This window comes from Chrysemys picta, chromosome 8, assembly GCF_011386835.1.
Source record: "Chrysemys picta bellii isolate R12L10 chromosome 8, ASM1138683v2, whole genome shotgun sequence".
NCBI classification, from domain to species: Eukaryota; Metazoa; Chordata; order Testudines; family Emydidae; genus Chrysemys; species Chrysemys picta.
In genome coordinates this window covers 29,908,375-29,930,435 of record NC_088798.1, presented here as the reverse complement: position 1 = coordinate 29,930,435, position 22,061 = coordinate 29,908,375, and the positions used below count along the sequence as shown (strand labels likewise).

Sequence of the window (22,061 nt, the reverse complement as noted above, 5' to 3'; positions counted from 1 at the left end):
AAATGTATTTCTGAGCTGTTAAAAGGATCTGATCTTACCAGGAATCTATGCGAATATTTTCAAACATGAGTGCTTAAAGTTGGGCACCCATAGCCTCATACAGGAATATAAATAAGTGCCCTGATTTTCAAAGGTTTCAAGAACTTGCAGATCCTAGGTGTGGCACATTGGTACTTACCCTATCAGCAGGGCCCCATTTCAAAAAGATATTGTGGACTTGGCACCTTTTGAAAATCAGGCTAGCTACCTAAGTGCCAAAGTATGAATTTAGGTGGAGATTTTCAAAGCAATCTTGGGGATTTCAACACATTTTCCATTATTGTTAATGGAAGGCATGTCTAAATCCTCTACTCTTCGAAAATTGCATCCCGGGTGCTTAACTTTAGGGATCCAAATAGAAAATGTTGGCCCTTGATTTCATGGCATCAGGCTAGAGACAACAGTACTCAAAGAGATACATAAGGTTTCAGAGACCGGGGGCCTGATTCTGGCCCTGCAATGCTGTAAAACAGTATTTTCAGCCAACAGCCACATAAACACCACAAAGGTAACAAACATTTCCCCCCTTAATGTAAAAAAAAACACAAAATTTCATTTTTCTCTCATCCTTCATGAGATGCATGAATATTGCATAAATCCTCATACTTTTTTTTGGGGGGGGGGGGGGGGGAGAAGAGATGAATTCCAGCTAAATTGAAGGTGGCATATGGTCAAAAGGAACTCTGGCTACACTGGGTCACCTAGAGCCAGGGATCCTTCTTACATTCTGAACTGGCCTTTTTCTCCTTGTAGCATGAACTCTGGTTTAAGATTCTTAGGAAGTTTTTTAAACCCTCTAGAAGCTCGGGGGAAAAAGCCCAAAACTGATGGCATACGTCTCCCCATTATCACAGAATTGTTTTGATGTGTCTTTAATTATAATAAAATAAAAACAATTTACAATGGATAGAAATGATACAATAAGAATGGTAAGGCATATCACTGACAAAGATAAGCAATATTGCAGGGAGAATTTAGTTTCTTCTTCTACTTTGGATATTTCTGTGAAATCTGTTAGAGTTTTCCAAGTTTGAGACAGAGAATGAAGTTGGCTTTTTTGGCTGCTCCCAGTTCTACCTTGTGTAGTCAGTTGATTTTATTATTGATTTTTTTTTAATATTTTTGATACATCTTTCCAATTTGTCATGTTTCTCTGGGCAACTATTATAAAGAAGTCTAGCAGTGTGTGACTGTACCAACAGTTAAAACGGCCACCTTGGGGGGGGGAGTCTATATGGTTTTTAAATGAGTAAGATAACTTACCTGTGGGGTTGTCAATAACAAGTGTCCCTCCACATCAGCCTAACGTGCAATATGTACCACTATATTTTAATAGTTTTCATGAGCGTCATGTTGTTTCATGCACAACAGTTTTTACTGTTACTCCAAAGTAGAAACTCCTGAGTTCTGATTCCAATTTTATGTTGTAATTCTGAAAAACCTGCATATTTTATTTTTCAATAAATAAATGTGAAGGCTCCAGCATGGCAGGGGAAGACACAGGCCACTAGCTGCATGGAGGTGGGAGATCACCCTGCAGCTTCCCCCCCACCTAGGACACAGACTCAGCAGTGAGGCTGCACCTGATCCTGACACAGTGCAAGGGCCTGGCCTGCCCTGCCCTGCCCCAGAAACACCCCAGGGCCCTACCCCTCCACACCATGCACACCAAGATAGCAAGAGAGAGGGACAGAGTCTCGCATGCACGCTCAGCCCTGGCTCCCAATCCAGGTGTGAGGCCAGCAGGCTCAGCCTGGCAGGATTCACGTTTGGAGGGGGTTTAGTGTGTGGGGGGGATCCAGATGTGGGGTCAGAAGGTTAGATGTGGGGTAATCTGGGTGTGGCAGCTTGGTGAGGGGCTGAGCAGAGGAATCCAGGTTTTGGGGGGTGGGGCTCATCAAGGTGGGGTTCAAGGGTGGGAGTCTCAGCGGGGGGCGGATCTGGGTGCAGAGGTGGGAGTCCAGAGGCAGGAAAGAGGGGCTCGGCACGTGAGCCAGGTAGAGAAGGGGTGGGGCTTGGCAGGGGAATCTGCGTATGGGAGGGTCTGGATGCATGGGGGTTGGGTGGATGGGGGAGCAGTTCCCCATATGATCACCTCTCCCCCCACAGTTGAGGAGTGATGGGGGCAGGAAGCCAGAGGGTAAAGCTTCCTGCAGCTGGGGGAGGTTCCTAGTCTGACCCAGACATGGCTGCTCCTTGGAGGGAAGAGTAAGTCCCATCCTCTCCCAGCCCAGCCCAGCCAGGGCTAGCAGCTGAGCCCAGCTCCAGTAGGAGCCAATGGCAAGTAGATCCCCAAATGCCCCCTCCCAGCAGCAATTTACCTCTCCGCCAGCTGCTCCAGGTACCCAAAACGACACACCCAGGCTGCTGGGGAGGAGTGCATGACTTCTCATGGGGAAGCCGCCAGAACAGTCATTTTTCTGCGCGGAAGCAAAGAAATCTGTTGGGTACGTGAATTCTGTGCACGCACAGTGGCGCAAAATTCCCCCCAGGAGTAATGTTGACTCTTCACTGGCTTATGATCGCTTTTTGAGGTGCTGGATTCTTGAGAGTTTAAGATTTTTCTATGGAAGCTGCTAATCCTGTCATGGCTACAGGGCAAGGTGCACCTTGGACTTCTTTTAGTTCCTCTCAAATACACCCTTTAGCTGACAAGTCTGTCTTTCTGCGCCTCGCTTCAGTAGAAGCACTCGGTCCAACAACTCCTAAACTGGATCTCTGGGCTGCAGTCCCTTTTTACCAAGCATAGTAATGACACAGGCCCAACTCGCTTTTGGTACCTGTAAGAGGTTTCCTTCAGGGGTTTGTAGCAATGCAAATTTGCAGTGACACAGAAAGTGTTTTCCAAATGAAGCATTATTTGTTTGTTCCTCAAAAGTACAAAGCACTTTAGAATACAGGGTAGAAACAATAAAAGACCTGCACGCATTAATCTTACTTACAAAGGCTACCAAGGAAAGTTTAAGGTATAACTACTCATCAGCCCAGCTAACTCCATCTCTGGCAGGGAGGGGCAGCCTACCCTACACAACATCTCTGTCTCTTGGCATCCATCTTGGTGTCAGCCTCAGTCTGCTGACACCCTTTTCTACCTGTGGTAGGGTGCTGCTACAGAAGCCCTTAATCAGTTCCTGCCACTGCAGCCCCAATCAGAGAGAATGTATTGGGGCTGGGTCAGGGTGAACCGCCCTATGTTTGCCTGATAACTGACCACACCTGCCAGCCTCATTAGCAGGAGCTATGAGGCTGGAAGGAAGTGAGAGAAGGGGTGTGGGGCTGGAGACTAAGAGTGGGAGGTCAGGCTCAGAGGGAGTAGAAGCCTCCTGTGGTAGGCCAAGCAGCTGTAAAACCTGTATATAGCTGGAAACTGGTGGTGGGAAACTGGTCATGAATAAAGAACATCGCTGTTGCACCAGACAGAAGTGTCCCTGATTCACAGAGGTGAGGGGCCAAGAGGCTGAATCTGGAGGGGTGCAGTGTGAACCCCATTACACTACCCCTCCCTTTTTGTAAGCTAGCATCTGTGAGAGTTTAGTACAGGAACTCCTCACCTAATGTCATCCTGGTTAAGGTTGTTTCAATGTTAAGTTGCTGATCAATTAGGGAACATGCTCGTTTAAAGTTGTGAAATTCTCCCTTCTAATGTCGTTTGGCAGCCGCCTGTTTTGTCCGCTGTTTGCAGGAAGAGCAGCCCGTTGCAGCTAGCTTGTGGGTGGTTGGAACCAGGGTGGACCAGCAGCCCCACTATCCACTCCCCAGTCCCCTAAATTCCCTGTGCAGCAGCTGTCTCTTCCCCCACTGCCATGTGCTGCTCCTGTCCTCTGCCTTGGAGCTGCTCCCAGAGACTCCTGCTTGCTGTATGGGGGGAGGTACGGTGACCAGATGAGAGGAAGAAAATATCGGGACACATGGGGGCGGGAGGGGGAAGGGTTCCGCCAGCGGAGGGGGGGGGGAAAAAAGCCGAGTGCTTCCGGCGGAGCAATAAATAAATAAAAAACCAAGTGCCCGAGTGCTGCCGGCGGAGCGAAATATCGGGACAAATTGCGTCCCGACTGATCTTTGGGATAAACACCTAAATATCGGGACAGTCCCGATTTTATTGGGCTGTCTGGTCACGCTAGGGGGAGGAGGGGAAGAAGGGAGCTAATGTCAGGGTGTCTCCGCCTCCCCCCTGCTCCTGCACCCCGCTTACCCCATCTTCCATAGAGCGTGGGTGGGGACACGACGGAGGGAGGGAGCTTCTAGGCAGTAGCTGTCATCTCAGGTCTCAGCAAGCTGATTTAATTAGCAAGGTACTTAAGCCTGGGGTCAGCTACTTAAAGGGGAAATGCGCATTTTTTTCTCACACACACAGGATATGTGTGTCCCTTTCCTGGTGCCTTGTAGATTGTTGTGAGAGTTAACCCTTGAGGACTCAGTCAATTGCTAGTTCATTTAGCAGTAAGGCATTCCCTGGGAAATATCCCACCCTCTGACTCCTCCACCTCAACCAGGCTTCACAATCATCATCACTGTAAACCAGTATTAAATTGTTTGTTTAAAACTTATACTGCGTGTGTGTGTGTATGTGTGTGTATATATATATATGTGTGTGTGTATATATATAATAATATAACATATATTATTATATATATACATTTCTTTTGTCTGGTGAAAAAAATTTCCCTGGAACCTAACCCCTCATTTAGATTAATTCATAGGGGGAAATTGGATTCACTTAACATCGTTTCGCTTAAAGTCGCATTTTTCAGGAACATAACTACAAAGTTAAGTGAGGAGTTCCTGTATACTCTGTGGTCTCTCCCTTAGTCTTGGCAAAACAGCTTTGTCACAAGGGTTGGGGACAAGGAGTCATCTATTCACAGATGATGTTGTTGGAGTGTTTGGGATGCTACTTTATCTAGATCATTGTTTTTACTTTTCATGCTTTGTTTCTTTAATAAACCCATGTCTCCATAACAAGAATCTATCATAAGGCTGCATGTCTGTCACGGAGGTCGCAGAAGTCACAGATTCTGTGACTTTCCACGACCTCCCTAACTTCTGCAGCAGCCAGTGTGGCTGACCCCAGGGCCACCCAAGCACCCTGGGGCCAGCTGTTCAGGCAACACCAGGACAGCTGGAGCGTCCCTGCAGCTTGCCGCTCGGGCAGTCCCACAGTCAGCCACACCGGCTGCTGCTTGGCAATCCAGGAGCCAGCCGCACCAGCTGCTGCTCGGCGTCCCACGGCTGCTGGCACTGAGGACTGCCCAAGCAGTAGCTGGTGCAACTGGCCCCACGGACGGCCTGAGCAGTGGTTAATGGGGCTGGCTCTGGCCCCCCAGAGCAGTGATGCCCCAGGGACCCCCTAGAGCAGCAGCTCCCTGGGGGCACCCCAAAGCAGCAGCACCCTGCCCCCCCCCCAGCTAGGATTTAGTCAAGGGTATTTATAGCAAAGGCCTTGGATAGGTCACAGGCTGTGAATTTTTGTTTAGGGCCCATGATCTGTCCATTACTTTTACTAAAAATATCCATGACTAAATCGTAGCCTTAATCATAAGCAACTTATAGAGGCATGTATGTTATTCATACAAAACAATACAGTAGACCCCCATTTATCCACGTCTCCATTATCTGGCTCTCCATATTAACTGAACAGGGCAGCGGGGCTCGGGTTGTCAGTCCTGCCGCTTCTGGGGCTGACAGCTGGAGCCTCGCCCATTCTCCTGATTATCCAAATTTTTGATTATGCGTTCTGGCCTTGGTCTCAATTAATCAGGATTCCACTGTATAGCTATTTCCCATATTAAACTCTTAGAATACTGGCTTTTTTCAAGACTGTGTTGTCTCTGTGGTACTTTTGTTATTTCTTTGTAAGTAAAATCTGTTTATTATGCCGGGACAGAGAATCATCTGTCCCTTGTTCTTTTAGCAATACGTTTTAATGCTTATGATTTTTATTCCTCTAGAACAGTGTTTCCCAAACTTGGGATGCCGCTTGTGTAGGGAAAGCCCCTGGCGGGCCGGGCCAGTTTGTGTACCTGCCGCGTCCGCAGATCCAGCTGATCGCAGCTCCCACTGGCCGCGGTTTGCTGCTCCAGGCCAATGGGATCTGCTGGAAGCAGCGCGGGCCGAGGGACATACTGGCCGCCACTTCCAGCAGCTCCCATTGGCCTGGAGCAGCGAACCGCGGCCAGTGGGAGCCGCAATCAGCCGGACCTTATGCCTGAGGAGAGTGTTATTCTGAACAAACAAAACATATTCACCTTCTTCAGTTACATATCCATAAAATTGGGAATACATTATGGAAAGGAAAAACAAAAATCATATTGTTTTAGCCCTGTTAGCATGATGCTGGAAACAGGGCAGGGCTCAAGAAGGTAATTTTTTCTTTAGTTCACTTTAACCTGATTATTTCATATAATGTTAGAATTAAATCTAAATGTTATAAATGACTAATACATTTAAGAAAAATTTTGTTTATTTTAAGTAACTCACATCTGAAATCGTGTTATGATAGGCATAAAAGAAAATCCAAAAAATTACTATTGTTTATGTAACAAATTACCATATATGGATCTAATAAACAAGTAAACAGTGTTATCATTCACCCTTTATTTTAAAGGGTAACATAGGCAACAAAAATCAGGCTGCATTAAAGATCAGTAACAGATGTTCTCATTAAAAAAATAAGCATGAGAGTTTTGAGTTTGTATTGGAATTAAGGTGCCACAAATCTTTAATGATGGAAATGCGAAATGTTCGACAGTTGCTGTAAAGGATATCCCAGGACTCATGTCCTTTTTTAAAAGTATAAAGTTACTCAAACAGATAAATTTGTGCTCAGGAGACATAATGTATAGGTTCAAGATTTTGGGGTCATTTTGAAGGTTTTGTGTTTGTGTGGAGTTGACTAAAATTTAGGGAATGACAGACAGGGTTATAAACTTGAAGTGCTAGTCTTACCGTATTTTTATTTTGCATTTTATTTCTAACTTGCATCCCCCTTCCCTCTTTTTCTTTAGAGAGAGAAACGTCAGGAAGTATGTTTGAAAGAATTAGAGCACAATCTACAAAAATCAGAAAACCAGAACCACAGCATCCACAATTATGTACAGTTCTTGAAAAACTCATATGTAACAATGTTTGGCTGAATTCTTTAATTTAGAATATTTTAAATAATAAGGGCAGAATCTTGGAAGGCGCTGAGTGTCCTTAACTCTCAGTGAAGTCAGTGGAAGCTGAGGACACTTTGGATTGAACCCTGTATCATTAGGGCTTCATAGCGAAACTCTCGCTCCAAGTTTTGCAGAATTGAGCCTACCCTGATGTATATACACTGGTTGATCATGTTCTGAATGTTTACATGGCATTACTAATCTAAAAATGGCATTACTAATCTTCATTTCTTGAACAATAGTGAAGGAAGAACTGCGCAATCTCCATGAAAGATATGTGTTCCTGTTATTCAATGTACTTCCATTGCTGTAGAAATCTCACTGGATTCAATTTGCATTCCAGCTACCATGATAGTAATAGAAATACTATTCTTAATATTTTGTAAATGTAATATATAATTGAAAGAAAATCCATTCAAATTATTATATGGCGGCACTAAATGTGGTGACAATCCTCCTGATAATGGCCCCAATTCAACAAGGTATTTAAGAATATCCCTAATTTTAAGCACATTAGTAATTCATTTGAAGTCAATGGGATTACTCATGTGCCTAAAACAAACCACATGCCTAAGTACCTAGCTGAACTGGGGCCAGTATGAAGGAAAATCCTGATTATGTAAGTTGGTTTTCTATAGCAATAGTATAAAATATTCTTACAGAATTGTGATATAGTTTTTAAAGGATAACAGATTCAGATAACATTGAAACATCTCAATATATAAATTTTAAGTGTATATTAAATATCCTATAAATGTCTTTTATATAAAAATATAACTGATGTTACTTATTTTGTTTTACATGCACGTGTTTTAACGATCATCTTTTCTCAACATATAACAAACTACTAGCAATGAAATATTTATTGGTGCATCAGTGTTTTCTCTTTTACTTTGCAATTAGGTATCCATATCAACAAGCTAATAGTATATGAAGTATTATTTTGTTGGTTTACACTCTACATTTTTTTTTAAGAAAACTATTATTTAAGTATATTTGATTATTGTGACACTAGCACATTACTTTCTGTTACAATTTTTTGGTTCCCTGCCTTAAAAAAAACACTAAATTTTCTTTTGATTAGGTTTAACTTCTTCCTCCACCACTTCAGAATTTACCTGTTTAGTGATACTGAACGATCATAACCTTTTTAAAAAATCATGAATGAAGAAACATCAAGATATGCAGAAGTAAAACCTTGAATCCAGTACCAGGTTTACTTTTAAAAGCCTAGCACAGTCCAATTAAACCACATGAAGGTCACTGTAGTAAGTGTAGGCTTCTTATTTGATAAATGGTTTAAGAATTTCCAATAAATTGCTTTTAACCTATCCTCTGCTATCCAGGAAATTAGAAAAACCTGAACCTTTTGTCTTTACTTTAATGCAATAATTAGAGCCCTGCAAATATGCGGCTATCTGCTTCATATCCATGGACCATTTTTGCGGATAGTGGAGCGGATCCAGATACAACCTCACAGGGCTCTATGGATCTGGAGTGGAGACAGAGACGCGTTCACACAGGGCCGAGCCAAGCTGAGCTGCACCCGGCCAAGTCCCAAACCGTTTTGGAGACACTTTGCCTCTTCCCAGCGCCTGGTGGGCGGCTTATAAAGCGCAGCCCAGTCCTGAGCCCCCTTCGTGGCAGTGGCGGCGAACACTCCTTCCTCCCCTCCCCCTCCCCCCCCTCTGGGGCTATGAAGCCAAGAAATATGTCCAGGAAAAGGTAATCTGATTTCCGACAGAGCCCGGAGCACTTTAAATAGGGATAAAAAGTATGCTGCCTGGGCTGGGAGTGATGAGAAGGGAGAGTGAGGGAAAGGGAGAGAGTCAGTGCCTGGCAGGGGATGAAGAGACCATGAAGGAGAGACCAAGGAGCTGGGCTGCCTGGCTGACGGCTCAGGGAGTGGAGGGATGAAAGTCCACGAGCCAGGGGATAAGCAGGAGCAGGTAAGAAGACTTGGGAGCCCATTCCCATCCTCTCAGGCAGGCCCACTCATGCGGGGGGTGGGGAATCTGAGCCGGGCCCTGGAGCCTCCTGGGCCCTGTCCTGCCCTCCTGTCCCCCGATGCGGCAGGCCCCGTATCTGGCAAGTACATGTTGAGCAGCAGCAGCTGGACTCTGGCGCCATGTCTCATGGCAGCACCTAGTGCCATCATGGTGACCAGCTAGCAAGTATGAAAAATTGGGACAGAGTGTGGGGTAATAGGTGTCTATATTAGAAAAAGCCCCGAATATCAGGACTGTATCTATAAAACTGGGACATCTGCTCACCCTAGCGGCACCTGTCCTGTAGCATCCAGCTCAGGCAACCCGGGGGGGTGGGGTGCAATGCACTCTGGGCTGGCAGCCAGCAACCAGTGGCTGGGACGGGCTGGGCGGCAGATTGGAATCGGGGCTGTCCAGCACCTGCTCGCCATCCAGCAGCTTAGCTCGCCCCTCCTCATGGCTCCTTCTCGAGACCCTGGCCCTTACCCCCAGTCCCTGCCCTCGTGCTTCCTCTTCCCTGCAACACGCCCCTCCCGCTCGCTCATCTCCACCACCCCCCCTTGAGACAGCTTGCAGATGCGAATAGAGGTAAAAGTTGGGTAGCAGATTGTGGGTCGGATCACGGGTTGATCCTGGCAGATGCAGATCCACATTTTTGTGTCTGCACAGAGCTCTATCCATACCTATACCTTACTTACCATAGCTGGCTACATGGATTAGTGCAATTGGTGACAGTTTCGGAGGCAGAATCTTTACCTCAATATAGGACACAAGTTTGTATGCTTCAAGTATCACATGAGTATAATACACCTCAGTTGGGTCAGGCTGACTGATGGTGAAGCCCTGCTCAGAAAACACTAAGCCACTGAGATATCAGGTTGAGGTTGCTGGGCTGGCAGTTAGAAAAATACATTTTTTTTTACTTGTGAACTGAGAAAAGAAATTATAGGATCACTTATGCCCTTATCTTGCAAATTCTTATGCATGCACTTAACTTTATGCCTGTTGAAGCCAATGGAATTACTTATATGCGTCAAGTTAAGCTTGTGCAAGGTAGAGTCTGTGGGACCATGTGTTTTTGTATAAAATTGCTTATGTGTAAGTATTTACAGGATTGAAGCTTAAGAGACAGTAGCTATGCAGCCCTTTCACCCACATACTTTGATGCTCCTACTATAGGTAGCTGCAACTAGAAAGCACTGAGAGTTTGGCTGAGGCTACTAAATTACCTGTTGATACTCTGACAGTGCTTAAGTATTATTTACTTGAGACCAGGATGTGTTAATGCTAAGCAAAAAGAATAACAGGGAACCATAAGGGAACACTTGGAAAATTTGAACATATAAAAGTCAGCTGGCATGTATGTAAGTCATGCCTTGTAGGTCAGAGGTTCTTAAATTGTGTTCTGTGGAGCACTTTATGTGGTCTGCAGAGAGCTGGTTGATCACATGGTGCTAGATCCTTCCCCCTTATTTCCAACTGCTAAATGGTATTAAAAGACAGACAGACATATATGTAGTTGCCTCAGAGATATTATAGGATTGTGAATTGGAGGGCTGCAGACAATCTGTATATTTACCACACAGAAGAACAAAGTATATTTGCCTATCTTAATGTTGATAACTTGCCTGTCAAAAAATTACTAACCCCGGGCAAGTGAGTAACTTTTTGCATGGTTGAACTAATACATCTGGATAAGCAGATATTCAGTAGGAGAAATTTATTGGTGATAGTGACAGCAAGTTGGACATAGTTTGTAATGTCAAATGAGAGCAACAAAGGCCAATGCAGTTTTAGGCTGCATACATAAAGGAATAACAGCCCAGGAAATGAAAGGTCTGTATGACTCCAGTGTGGAGCTCCCAGACTATAATGTTCAATTCTGAGCATTTTATTTACAGGAAAATATGGACAAATGGAGAGTGTTCAGAGAAGATGTTAGGATGCATATGGTACATTGCCAGCCATCAGAATGTTCCCAAAATCTGCCCTTTTTTGAAAATAAGACAGCACAGTTCCCGATTGTGCTCTTTTATTGCTTCCAAATGGTTTAAACAATTGCTAGATCCAACTGGATAATATTGCTAAGTCACATATGTCATATGTCTGCTCAGTAGTAAGTGCATGTTGCCTCCACACTGAAAGGGAACATCCTGAGCTCCAGAGAGATGACAACCCAAAAAGGATTTTATTTCTTTATGAAGCATTAGCTATGTGTTACCATTAACGTTTCTACATCTTGTATTTTAGAAGGTACCTTTATGGCTTTGTGTCTCCCTGTTTTTCAGCATACACAGCAGCCTGTGATCTTTATTTTCACATTACAGAATTCAAATGTCTTTATGTGTAGTTCTCTTATTATGAGATGTGTTCATTGGCTTTTTTCTCATACTGCCAGTGGCAAAGTTGACATTCATGTCATTTAGTCATATCACTAAAATGATGTCATTGTAATGCTTGTACTCAACCTCATGATATGCAGCCACGACCAATGCACTCTGGAAGAAAACTTAATTTTATAAGCCGCTTTTAAGGACACTCTTGACCATATCACAAATCAAATCATATGAACACTGTGTTTATTACCTGAGTTCCAACCCATCAACAGTGCTGCTGGTTCTTTCTTAAGCAGGAAGAAACCTTCAGCGTTCAAGATGACTTATCACTGGTTCTACAAATATGCAGCATAGTGTCATGAGACATAACCTTCCCATTTGCATCCCAGTGAGCTGAATCCCATCTGTACTCAGGCAAAATTCCCTTAATTTATAGTGCTTAACTTGAGGAGTTCAGTATAACTGCCTAGATGGGTTACTGTAGATAGAAGAAATTTAGGACTTGGCTCAGTAAATTTGATCTAACTCAGTTTATGAAATGAAAGCTGTATGTTTTTAAAATTCACTTTATAATCTTTGCAATTCCAGAGTCTTCCAACAGGACCTTTTAGGAGTCTGAAGTCCCTTTTACAATGACAACTGTGTTTTCCTGATCATGGTGACATTTTGTGGCTCCTCAGGATGGTTGGAGTTTTTGTCCCACATCGTTGAAATAAGGTGGCTAGCCCCAAGCATAATTTTCTTCATAAAAAGAATAAGCCCAGTTGAGATAGAAAACAAGAGACTGATTTCTTTTATTTTCTAACTGGTTAAGTATTTAAAATTCTCACCAGATTACTGCAGATATTTTTAGCAACATTGTTAATACTGCCAATTTCTATGTGTTTATTTTACTGTATAGAATGCAGATTTCCTTAGCAGAGCTATGTTGAACTGATGGAGTTTGGGATCTCTTATCCTTTAAATTATTTTATTTGTCCCTCCCACACACACACACGAAAATGATGACAGAGCCTACACCATTCTTTAGAGAGAACCCGGTTCTTCATTTCCTATATGTATATCTTAAATCTCTATCAAATAGGGCTTCTGGAATGTTGCTATATGTACCTTTTACGGTCATTTTCATCTTTAGAGGCACTTCAGGACAAAGCTACTAACATAAGTGCCCACATAGTTTTCAAATAAGCTTTTGATTTTTTTCCCCCAAAAAATCTTTAGATATTCCAACTGCAGCTGTATCACTTCAAAAGAGAGAAAGCTGGTTGCATCGAACTTCTTTCTGGTTGTTGTTACAAAAGGTTACAGAAGAATTGTCAAGCAGCAATATGAGCTCATCAGTACTGTACTTGCTTTCATGGTCATGAATATCTGTCTTTTATAATATTCTTTTGTAGGAGCTTTAACAAGTAGGAACCTTCCCTTTCTGCTGCTCTGACCTCACATAGAGTAGCAAAAAATGATCAGACATTCTTCATGTCAGTTTGAACATCCTTTTCAAAGATGAGTTCATCCAGCAGAAGGTGATCAAGAGATTTAAGCTATGTAAGAACACAAACAGTTTGTGTTGTTATAACGATGAGGAGGAAAAAAAGGCTGTAATATTGGTCAGGTCAACACTATTCCGTTTTAAGAAGCTTCTCTAGTAAAAATATATTTCACTATAGCTTTTTAATTTTTAATACAAAGCCATTCATTCTGCATACTATAGGGTTTTACATTCTAGATGAGACATCTGACTTATAAACAGTTTGTGCCAATACAACCTAAAGGCTGATTCAGCATTGTACTTAATCTGTACATAACTTTGAGCATGTGAGTAGTCCTGCTGTCCCATCAATGTCATTGGGACTATTGTCTCATGCTTAAGTTCCTCACTAAATCAAGGTCAAGGACACTTACACTGTTACATTATGCTTTTGATAGTACTGAAGCATCCATGTTTTTTAATCACTGTATTTGTACTAGTAACTCCACATGATGAATGGGATTTTTTTTTCTTAAATTACGTTTTACTGTAACTTCCATCCAAGGATTGTTAATATGTGATCCATGGACCCAGGTCTCTTTAATCAACCTGACAGATTGGTTTGAGTGTTTGGGGCTGGGAGGAGAAGCAGCCCGTTAAAGGGACAGTGTCATTCAGAAGAGTTGTCTCTCCTCCGTTCTCTGTACCTTTCTGGGTACTGTCTATTTGTTAACACAATAAAATTTAAACTGTTTTGTTTAGAATTATCTAGAACAATCTAGACACAGTAAAGTTGGGAGATGAGTTGCATTTTGTCCATTCTATCCAGAAAATTCCATATCCATGCAATGTGTCCCTTAATTAAGGTTCTGAAATTCTAACCAGGTGGAGTTTTGAGTCTGCTAGTCCAAAAGAAGCCAATAAGCACTCAGTCACCAGTCTTGCAATTATTGATCTCTGATAAAAGGGAAAGTAATGCACCAGTGCCCCATTTTTCACTGTATTTGGGAAAGTCAGGATTTGAAGTAGAAGATGCTCATAATATCATATGCTTTAGATTTGTTAATGTCTGGAAAAACAGAATTTAAAGCAGAAGCATAAATTTTAAGGCTACTTGGGGCCCTACCCTCTTTAATCCTGTCTGCCAAATAGGCTATTACTAGTAGTTTAGGGTTGATAGAAGATCTTTTATCTCTGTTTCCTATCCATGGCATAAAGCTGCTATAAATTCTGTTGTAAGATATATTCATGGAGACTTTCCAGAGAGATAATAGAAAACTTAATAGCTTCCCTCTGTAAACCTGCCTCCTCAAGGAATTTCTTGATAGAAGACATATGAGATATGATCTCCACTGAGTTCCTTACAGCTGAGTCATCAGCCTGATGTGATATGTTACTAGCTCTCATGCCTTCCCAATTCTCTTGCATAGTCCATTAGTATTCTTATTAGTGCCTGGAACCAAGATCTGGATCTCCAGATAAATTTAAAAAGGGACTACTAATATCCAACTCACCATAACTTCCACTAAAATCTCCACTACTGCATTTGGCAGCAGAGGGAATAAAGGAAAGAAATTAGTCCCCATATATGCACTTTTTTTGCAAAGGCACCTGTCACTGAGTCTTCCCTACAAGGAAACTTGCAGATAAATGTCTCCAATCTCCTGTTTTCTGATTGTTCTGGAAGTCCCCCAAAGAGTTATATATCTATGGAAAATTCTCTTCCTCCTGAAGACTTTCCTTTTCAAAGGGGCATTCCTCATCATCTTTCTTTTGCTTGGAATGTGAAGAGTTGCAAGAGAAGCTGCTAGAATCTAGCATAATTTCAGAATTATTGGTAGAGGCATCTGTCTAATTTTGCCCTCTGCAATCTCTTCCCTGGCTAAGATACCACCCATTTGTTGCCTTAGAACTTGTGCATGTTCTCTTGTGGGACATCTAGAAGAAGGAGAACATTTCTAGATGTTCTAGATTTCAAATGTTCTGGATTAATCTGTTGATTTTTTAGAAGATTCTCTCAATTCCCTTTCCATGTTTGATTGGATGGGCAGCCCACTTTCCTTTGGAAGCCTTTTGCTCCCTAATCATAGGAGGTACAATAGAAAGGAGAGAATGCTTGGACAGATATCAGGCACAGATTCAACAGCTCTGTCACATCCATTAATTTCTCAGTTGCTCAGGGAATAACAAATTATTTTGTTGTACTTAATACTTAGTTCCTAACTTTAAAGTGGGTGAGGAAGAGGATAAGAAGGAGCAAGGGCAGTTAGAAGCCAAGAAAGAATGGGGTCAAGGGGCAAGTTGATAAGTTAAAGTTGCCAGTAAAAGAAAAACTTAATTGTCAGGGACTGAGCTGAAATAGTCTTGGTCAGGTTGAGCAGGGGAGTGATGGTGCATGAGTGAAGGTGAGCATGACTACATGGGGGAGGAAACAGCTCCTGCTTTCTCCATGAAATAACTGGTGAGAGATGGGAGGAAGGGCTTGGAAGAAACAGTGAGCCTGACTTACTCCACTAGCAAAATCTAGGCTGCAGCGTAACACTAGAAAGTCAGCTATATCCCTTCCCATGGTGGGAGAGCTAGAATCAGTCAGTTCAACCAACAATAGAAGCAGAACTACCCAGGAAGGGGGTTGGGCTTCAGCACAAGTAGATGCAGTGATTTAGCCCAAATTTCAGGCTGCTTTTGTTGGTGAGGCTCCTGTGGAGCTCCAGTCAGAAGAAGAAGGATTCTGCTGATGGAGCTTCCCCCACAGGTACAGGGAACTTGCACACTCCCTGAGCCCATAGGGGTAAATAAACCCCATTGATGCCATTCTCTGGCAAGGAATTCTTGCAGTCAGAGGGCACGTTTATTGTAAACCCCCTACCTATCCCGATCTGCACTTTGGATTAGAATATTTACTCTTTTGTTCATGGTTGATCCCAAAGCTCATAACTTCATGATCACTGAGTGATGAAGCTTCAGAGTATCCATCAGTGGTGCAATGATGACATCATCACTAAAATGAATTCACAACTTGCAGCCCAGAATCTTAGCATAACATGGCTGGTTTGAGACCCATTGCAAAGGTTCTTGGGGCTTATAAGTAGCCCAAAAGAAAATCACCCTATTAAGTGATGAGTAAATTATTCCTGCTCAGAGAAATCTGATACCTTTTGACATTCTGATTGCATAAAAGGCATTTCTCCCCCACCCCAGGAAATCTCAGACCTCTGAGGTTGACCTTCTACATATTTTATTATTTTCAAAGGTTAAACTGTACCAAATACTTGATACAAAGCAATTAATACAAAGCAATTAATCTCTGATCTGGTTCATTTGAAAAGTGATAGAAAAAAATATGCCTCTAAGTGTGTACACCTTCCCACAATCTCACCACATCTTCTCACAACACGTTATCTTTTTCTTCTGTAAAATTGTGCCTTCTGAGTTACCGTTAGCATAAATAGTTCAAATGCCCATTTCTTTCATTGGCTCTACTAAAAATAGAAACTATGGCCTATCAGTTATACTTTGTATCTTTTTCATCTTAATGTAACCCTTTTAAAGTAATCTGTGCCATGTAATTTTTAGTGTAGTTTTTATGCACCCAGCAACCACCTCCATAACTTTAATCATTCCCCACCAAAGCTTCTTTCAGGCCAAGCCCTTTTTAATTATCACTGTGACCACATCTATTCTTAGTAAAGATCCTTGCAGAGATGCAGTTTACGCCATTGTGGCAGCAATCCACTTGCCAATTTACAGCTCCACCCACTAAAGTGCCCCTTTGAATTATAAACTACTAAAGTAAACATATATTTTTAACAGCCTCATGTATTTTTAACAGTCGTGCCTGGTTATCAAAACTGAAAACATTTTGAAGTACGAAAATGCTAGGTTGGCATTTCAGATTATTCTCAGCATACAGGGTGTTCTTCCAGGTTAAGTCTTTTTCCTCTAAGAAAATCAATATACAGTATATTATAAAATATGAGCTATACATTACTTACATTTAATTATTTTCTGTAGGTTACAGCCCAATTTTCAATAATCTTAAAAGAAATCCCAAACTTTTCTACCTTTTTCATAATGGTCCTAATGCATGAATATATTTTGTTCTTTTTTGGGGTTGTTTTTTTTAATTTATAATGTGATGTACTGCACTGTACTTTTTATGACTAGTATAAGACACAACAGAACCCGGAGCAGTTGAAATGCTTTCACTGGGCTTCTTCCCCTTTCTTCCTCTCTTTCTTTCTCTTTTTATGAAGTTAACTCTTATATACTGGAAGAGGCCACATTTAACTCAAGCCCAATTTGGTTGTAGCAAATTTGGGCCTCAAACTTGTAGTCACGTATATAGGTGCTTAACTTTAAGCACACAGGTTGTTCCATTGACAAATCCAGGGCAAATACTGTATATTTTCTTACAGATTCATTCACACAGATTATTTTTCAGATAAATTACTATCTGAATATGATCATTATATTTGAAGGAAAATACCTACAAGATCTGTACTATTCCATTAAAGTGATCTGAGTCACTGTAAATAGCTTTTATATTTTTCTTTGTTTTTAGTTATGGGGCTCTGCAATTGTTTCAAAATCAAATATCAAAAATATGTCATAATTACTTAAATAAAATATCAGATTATTTTATCTCTTTTGTGTTAACCATAATCCTAGTGTGTAGAGTACTGCCAAGCAGTACCGGTAACAATATTGACATTTATGTTGACATGATTAGATTTCAGAGTTGACTGTTCTGTGACAGAGGTCTGAAGCTCTGTCTATAATTCATAGGTTATGGGGGGAAATTAAATAAAATTGCTTGGAAGGTTTGTCATGGGACTTGACCAAAAATACCTATTGCCAGTGAAAGTAAAATCTGAGGTAGGTTGTAAATCTTTGAAAGGCAGCCATTAATCATAATTAAGGATTTTCTTTTCCTCAATGGACTATCTTCTACAAGGTGAAGAATGAAGCTGTTTTACCAGACGTTATGGTGTGCAGAGGTAACCAGAGAAAACTGGTTAGGAAAGAGGAGTAGCAGCCCGGGATCAGGTTGGGCTTGATTAGGAAGTCTTGAGGATAGCAGACAAAAGTGTTTCTGTAGACAGCAGTGCGATGCCAACAGATGGGCAAAAGAGTTCAGAAGGAGGATACTGCTTTCAAAGGATATAAGGCAATCACTTTTCTCTGTGAGTGAGTTGAAAATACCTCATCTAGTTTAGTTCCCTTTTCTATTTTTACTAAATCTTCTTTTTATTTAGATTACTGTTGTAAGGGAAATTTCACAGAGCTGCCCAAAGAGAAAAGAACCCCACAACTTCTAAGTGCAAGTGCTGAAGGATAAAGAGTCCCTGAAATTCCCAACTCAAGCTTGTTCAAGGAGTATGGACAGAAGAGTCTGCTCCCAGTGAGTTGTGTTATCATCAAGCTGTAGAGGAGAATGCAAGGAGAATGAAAGGCCAGTGTGGAGATGAGAGCTGGCCATTATGTTGGTCACACAATTGGTTCAGGATGTCTGCATACTCAAGCGGACTACACTTCATTGGTTATTCAATTTATGTTTTGAGGGCTATCTTTGCAACAATAAGGGCTAAAAGGATTGTTGTTTTTTTTAATGTAAATTTAGATTCTGGAGTATAAGATGGCAAGCATGAAAATGTACTGGCTCACCAAGCTTCTGTGAGCTGGCAGAATGCAATCCCCAAGCCAGAAAGGCCAAAAGACATAACTATGATTCTCAGTCTCGCTATCCAAATCTGGTTAAAGAAAAGCCCTTTGCAAGCAAATATTTTAGAAGTATGTAGCTCGGCCTTGATTATCCAGACTTCAGCTATTTGAAACTCCCTGTTATCAAAACAAGGTACTACCCATCAATGTTCATTAATTACTGTAAATCTCCTGATTATCAGAATTTTTCCCAAGTCCTCAACAACAACTATGTAAGTCTGGAAATTTATTACTATAAAAATCATTCTCTTTGGAAAACATCAGTAAACATACCTGGCATAACACACTTGTTAAATTACATTGAAAAGTGCCATTAAAGTTAATGTAGGAGGGTCTCTGTCATTTAGCCTTTATCCATTTAGTCATGTCCAAATTATTGACATAATTTTGGTACAGTTAGAATGTAATGGAGCTTATATCTATCTGCCTGGGATGCATGGATTGGAGATAGAAATATAAAGCTTTCTGTACCTGGGCCACAACCCCTTTCTGTATGCTTTTATTTAAAGGGAATTTCCCCCTAGACGGAAGCATTCAGAGGTGGTGTTCATGTTTATTTCTCTTTCAGTCTGCATATGTAGTAATGGGGAGGAAATTTGGTTGTCCTATAATGACATGATCTTGTCAGGCAACCATCATCCAAGGTCTTAAACAAAACAAACTCCCCAGAACAAACTAAATCTCCACAACAAATACAAACCTCCTCATCACTCTTTTCTGGGAGAGACATTGTCTAAATCCTACCAGGGCTTATTTTCTGTTATCACTTCTGTAGTAGTTTCTCTGCAGAGTTCCACAAACCTACACGAACAGTTCTTACCCACAGCAGCACACGGGGCTTATCTGGGTCTATGAAACAAGCTTCTGTTCCCACTTTTATAAAATACCACTTGCTAGGACTCAGTTCTCTTCTTTTGGCTTCAATTACCAAACTAACATCTGGAAACAAGAGTACTTTATGATTTTTGTACAATGTCTTGTTTCTTTTTAGCAGCCTAATCATTTAGTCTCTGTTCTTGGCATCTGATCAGGCCTTGAACAGTAAATTGTTAACACGAAGAATTCCCTTTCCCTTCTGTCTTCTCACCATATTGATTAAACTAATAACTTTATGTTAATAGTAGGCACTATTTTCCATCCAGTTCCACATCAGTTCGAGCCTCGCATCCAATAATTGAAAAATAATATCCCTTCTTGCCATGGTCTAGTCCCACACTTAGCTTTCTCACCAAGATTTGGAACACTTTATCTGAATGTTCCTATACAGTATCCAAAACCAAAGGGTAGGCATCCAGTTTTTCACAAGCCCTATTATTGGTATCCGTTCTTTCTGAGCCTTTTGACAAACCACATTTGCCCTAAGATCTCTACAGTTTTTCTAAATGGTATTAAGTGCCTGGTTTTCCTTTCATAGAACAGCATTTAAACTGTTGGAGTTAGCAACTTTCTTCAAACCTGCTTTCAGACGTGAACAAATTGATGTCTTTTACATTTCCAAAGTCTCTGATCCAGCTTCCAGAATAGTTACAATAGAAATGAGTTTGCCTGATTTCCTGCATCGCTGGAGCTGCACAGGAATAACCGAGGGCAGAATTAGCCCTAAGATTTGCTACTGTTTGCATTTTGTCTTACTTTACATGGCATTGTTTGTTTCTATTCATAGATTTTAAGGAATCATTACAATCAGAGCCGTCCCTAAGGAGGTGCGCAGCCTGGGACATTAGAAACTCGGTGTCTATCTGCCGGGGGGTGCTCTGCCCAGGCCTCGCCCCCACTCCATCCCTTCCCCCAAAGCCCCACCCCGCCTGTTCTGCCCTCTTCCCTGAGCGGGCTGTGCCCTCGCGCCTTCCCCAGTGCCTCCTGACATCGCAAAACATCTGATCCATGGCAGGTGGTAGGCGCTGGGAGGGAGAGGGAGGTGCTGATTGGCGGGGCCTGCTGGCAGGCAGGAGACACTGGGCGGGAGTGTGGAGGTTCTGGTAAGGAGGCTCCTCCTTGCCCCCCCGCCCATCTGCCCACCGGCTGCTCGCCTCCCCATTCGCCTCCTCACCCTGCTCACCCGCCCGCCTCACCTCCCCACCCACGGGGACCCTCAAAGCACGGATTCCGGGGCAGTCACTCCGATTCACCGTACCCAAGGGACAGCTCTGATTACAATCATCTAGTCCAGTGTTTCCCAAACTTGGGGACGCTGCTTGTGTAGGAAAAGCCCCTGGTGGGCCGGGCCGGTTTGTTTACCTGCCCCGTCCGCAGGTTTGGCCGATCGCGGCTCCCACCACCACCCCCAAATCTTTTTTCAGACTCACTGCCTCCCAGGATAGAGTCCTCCACTCCGTAAGTATGGCCTACTTTCTTTGTTCCTAGATCTATACATTTAGTCATATTAAAACGCATATTGTTTCCTTGCACCCACTTTACCAAGCGAATCCAGATCGCTCTGAATCAGTGTACTTTTCAATATTTACCACTCCCAATTTTTGTTTCATCTTCATCTCCAAGCCTGATCAGTGATAATTTTATATTTTCTTCTAGATCACTGATAAAAATGTTAACTAGTATAGGACCAAAAACCAGTCCCTGCGGGACCCCAGTGGAAACAGACCCCTCAATCACTATTTCCTGTTTACAGTTACATTTTGAAACCTATCAGTTAGCCAGTTTTTAATCCATTTAATGTGTGCCATGTTAATTTTATATTGTTCTAATTTTTTAATCATAATATCATCCAGTACTAAGTCAAATGCCTTACATTAGCCATAGAAAGTTCAGGAATTCAGGACAGCATCATTCCCTGGGATCAAGCAACTGTACAATGAAGACTAAATCACTGAGTAGCCATTTCATTCTCTCTCTCATGGGCATTTTCCAGTGGCAGCTGTAGTTTGGCCAATTAAATACTGGAAACAAGAAAATCAAGCCAAAAAGACCTCAAAGTGGACTCAATAACTTCTCTCTGGGGTTGTGTTCTTCCTTAGTTTGCCTTCAGTACAGTTAGAGCAAAGCTTTTGATATGAATATTTTAAAGAAGACTTATTATAGCTATTGTCCTCCCCACATTCCAGTATATTCCTTTACCAATCTCTTGGCCTTACTGTAGTCACTATTACAAGGTTAGGATTTGTCATTGCTAACACATAGTTTCCAAAATGCATAGAAATTTGGCTTCTTCTTCGAGTGCTTGCTCATATCCATTCCATTAGGTGTGTGCGCGCCGCGTGCACGATCGTCGGAAGATTTTCTACCCTAGCAACACCGGCGGGTCGGCTGTGGAGCCCCCTAGAGTGGCGCCTTCATGGCGCTGAATATATACCCCAGCCGACCCGGCGCCCTCCCAGTTCCTTCTTACCAC

At 42.2% G+C, this 22,061-nt stretch overlaps 1 protein-coding gene across 17 annotated transcripts in view; it reads left to right on the top strand.

Annotated features, from left to right (window-relative positions):
- ODF2L (outer dense fiber of sperm tails 2 like) overlaps positions 1 to 7,982 on the top strand; it is a 45,299-nt gene extending 37,317 nt beyond the window's left edge. For all 17 annotated transcript variants that reach the window (XM_042851318.2, XM_065554174.1, XM_042851320.2 and 14 more), the window contains one exon: positions 7,044 to 7,982. In XM_042851318.2, the coding sequence (XP_042707252.2) occupies positions 7,044 to 7,172 (129 nt within the window). In that variant the 3' untranslated portion in view covers positions 7,173 to 7,982. The remainder of the gene's footprint in view (positions 1 to 7,043) is intronic.
- The last annotated feature ends 14,079 nt before the right edge of the window (positions 7,983 to 22,061 follow it).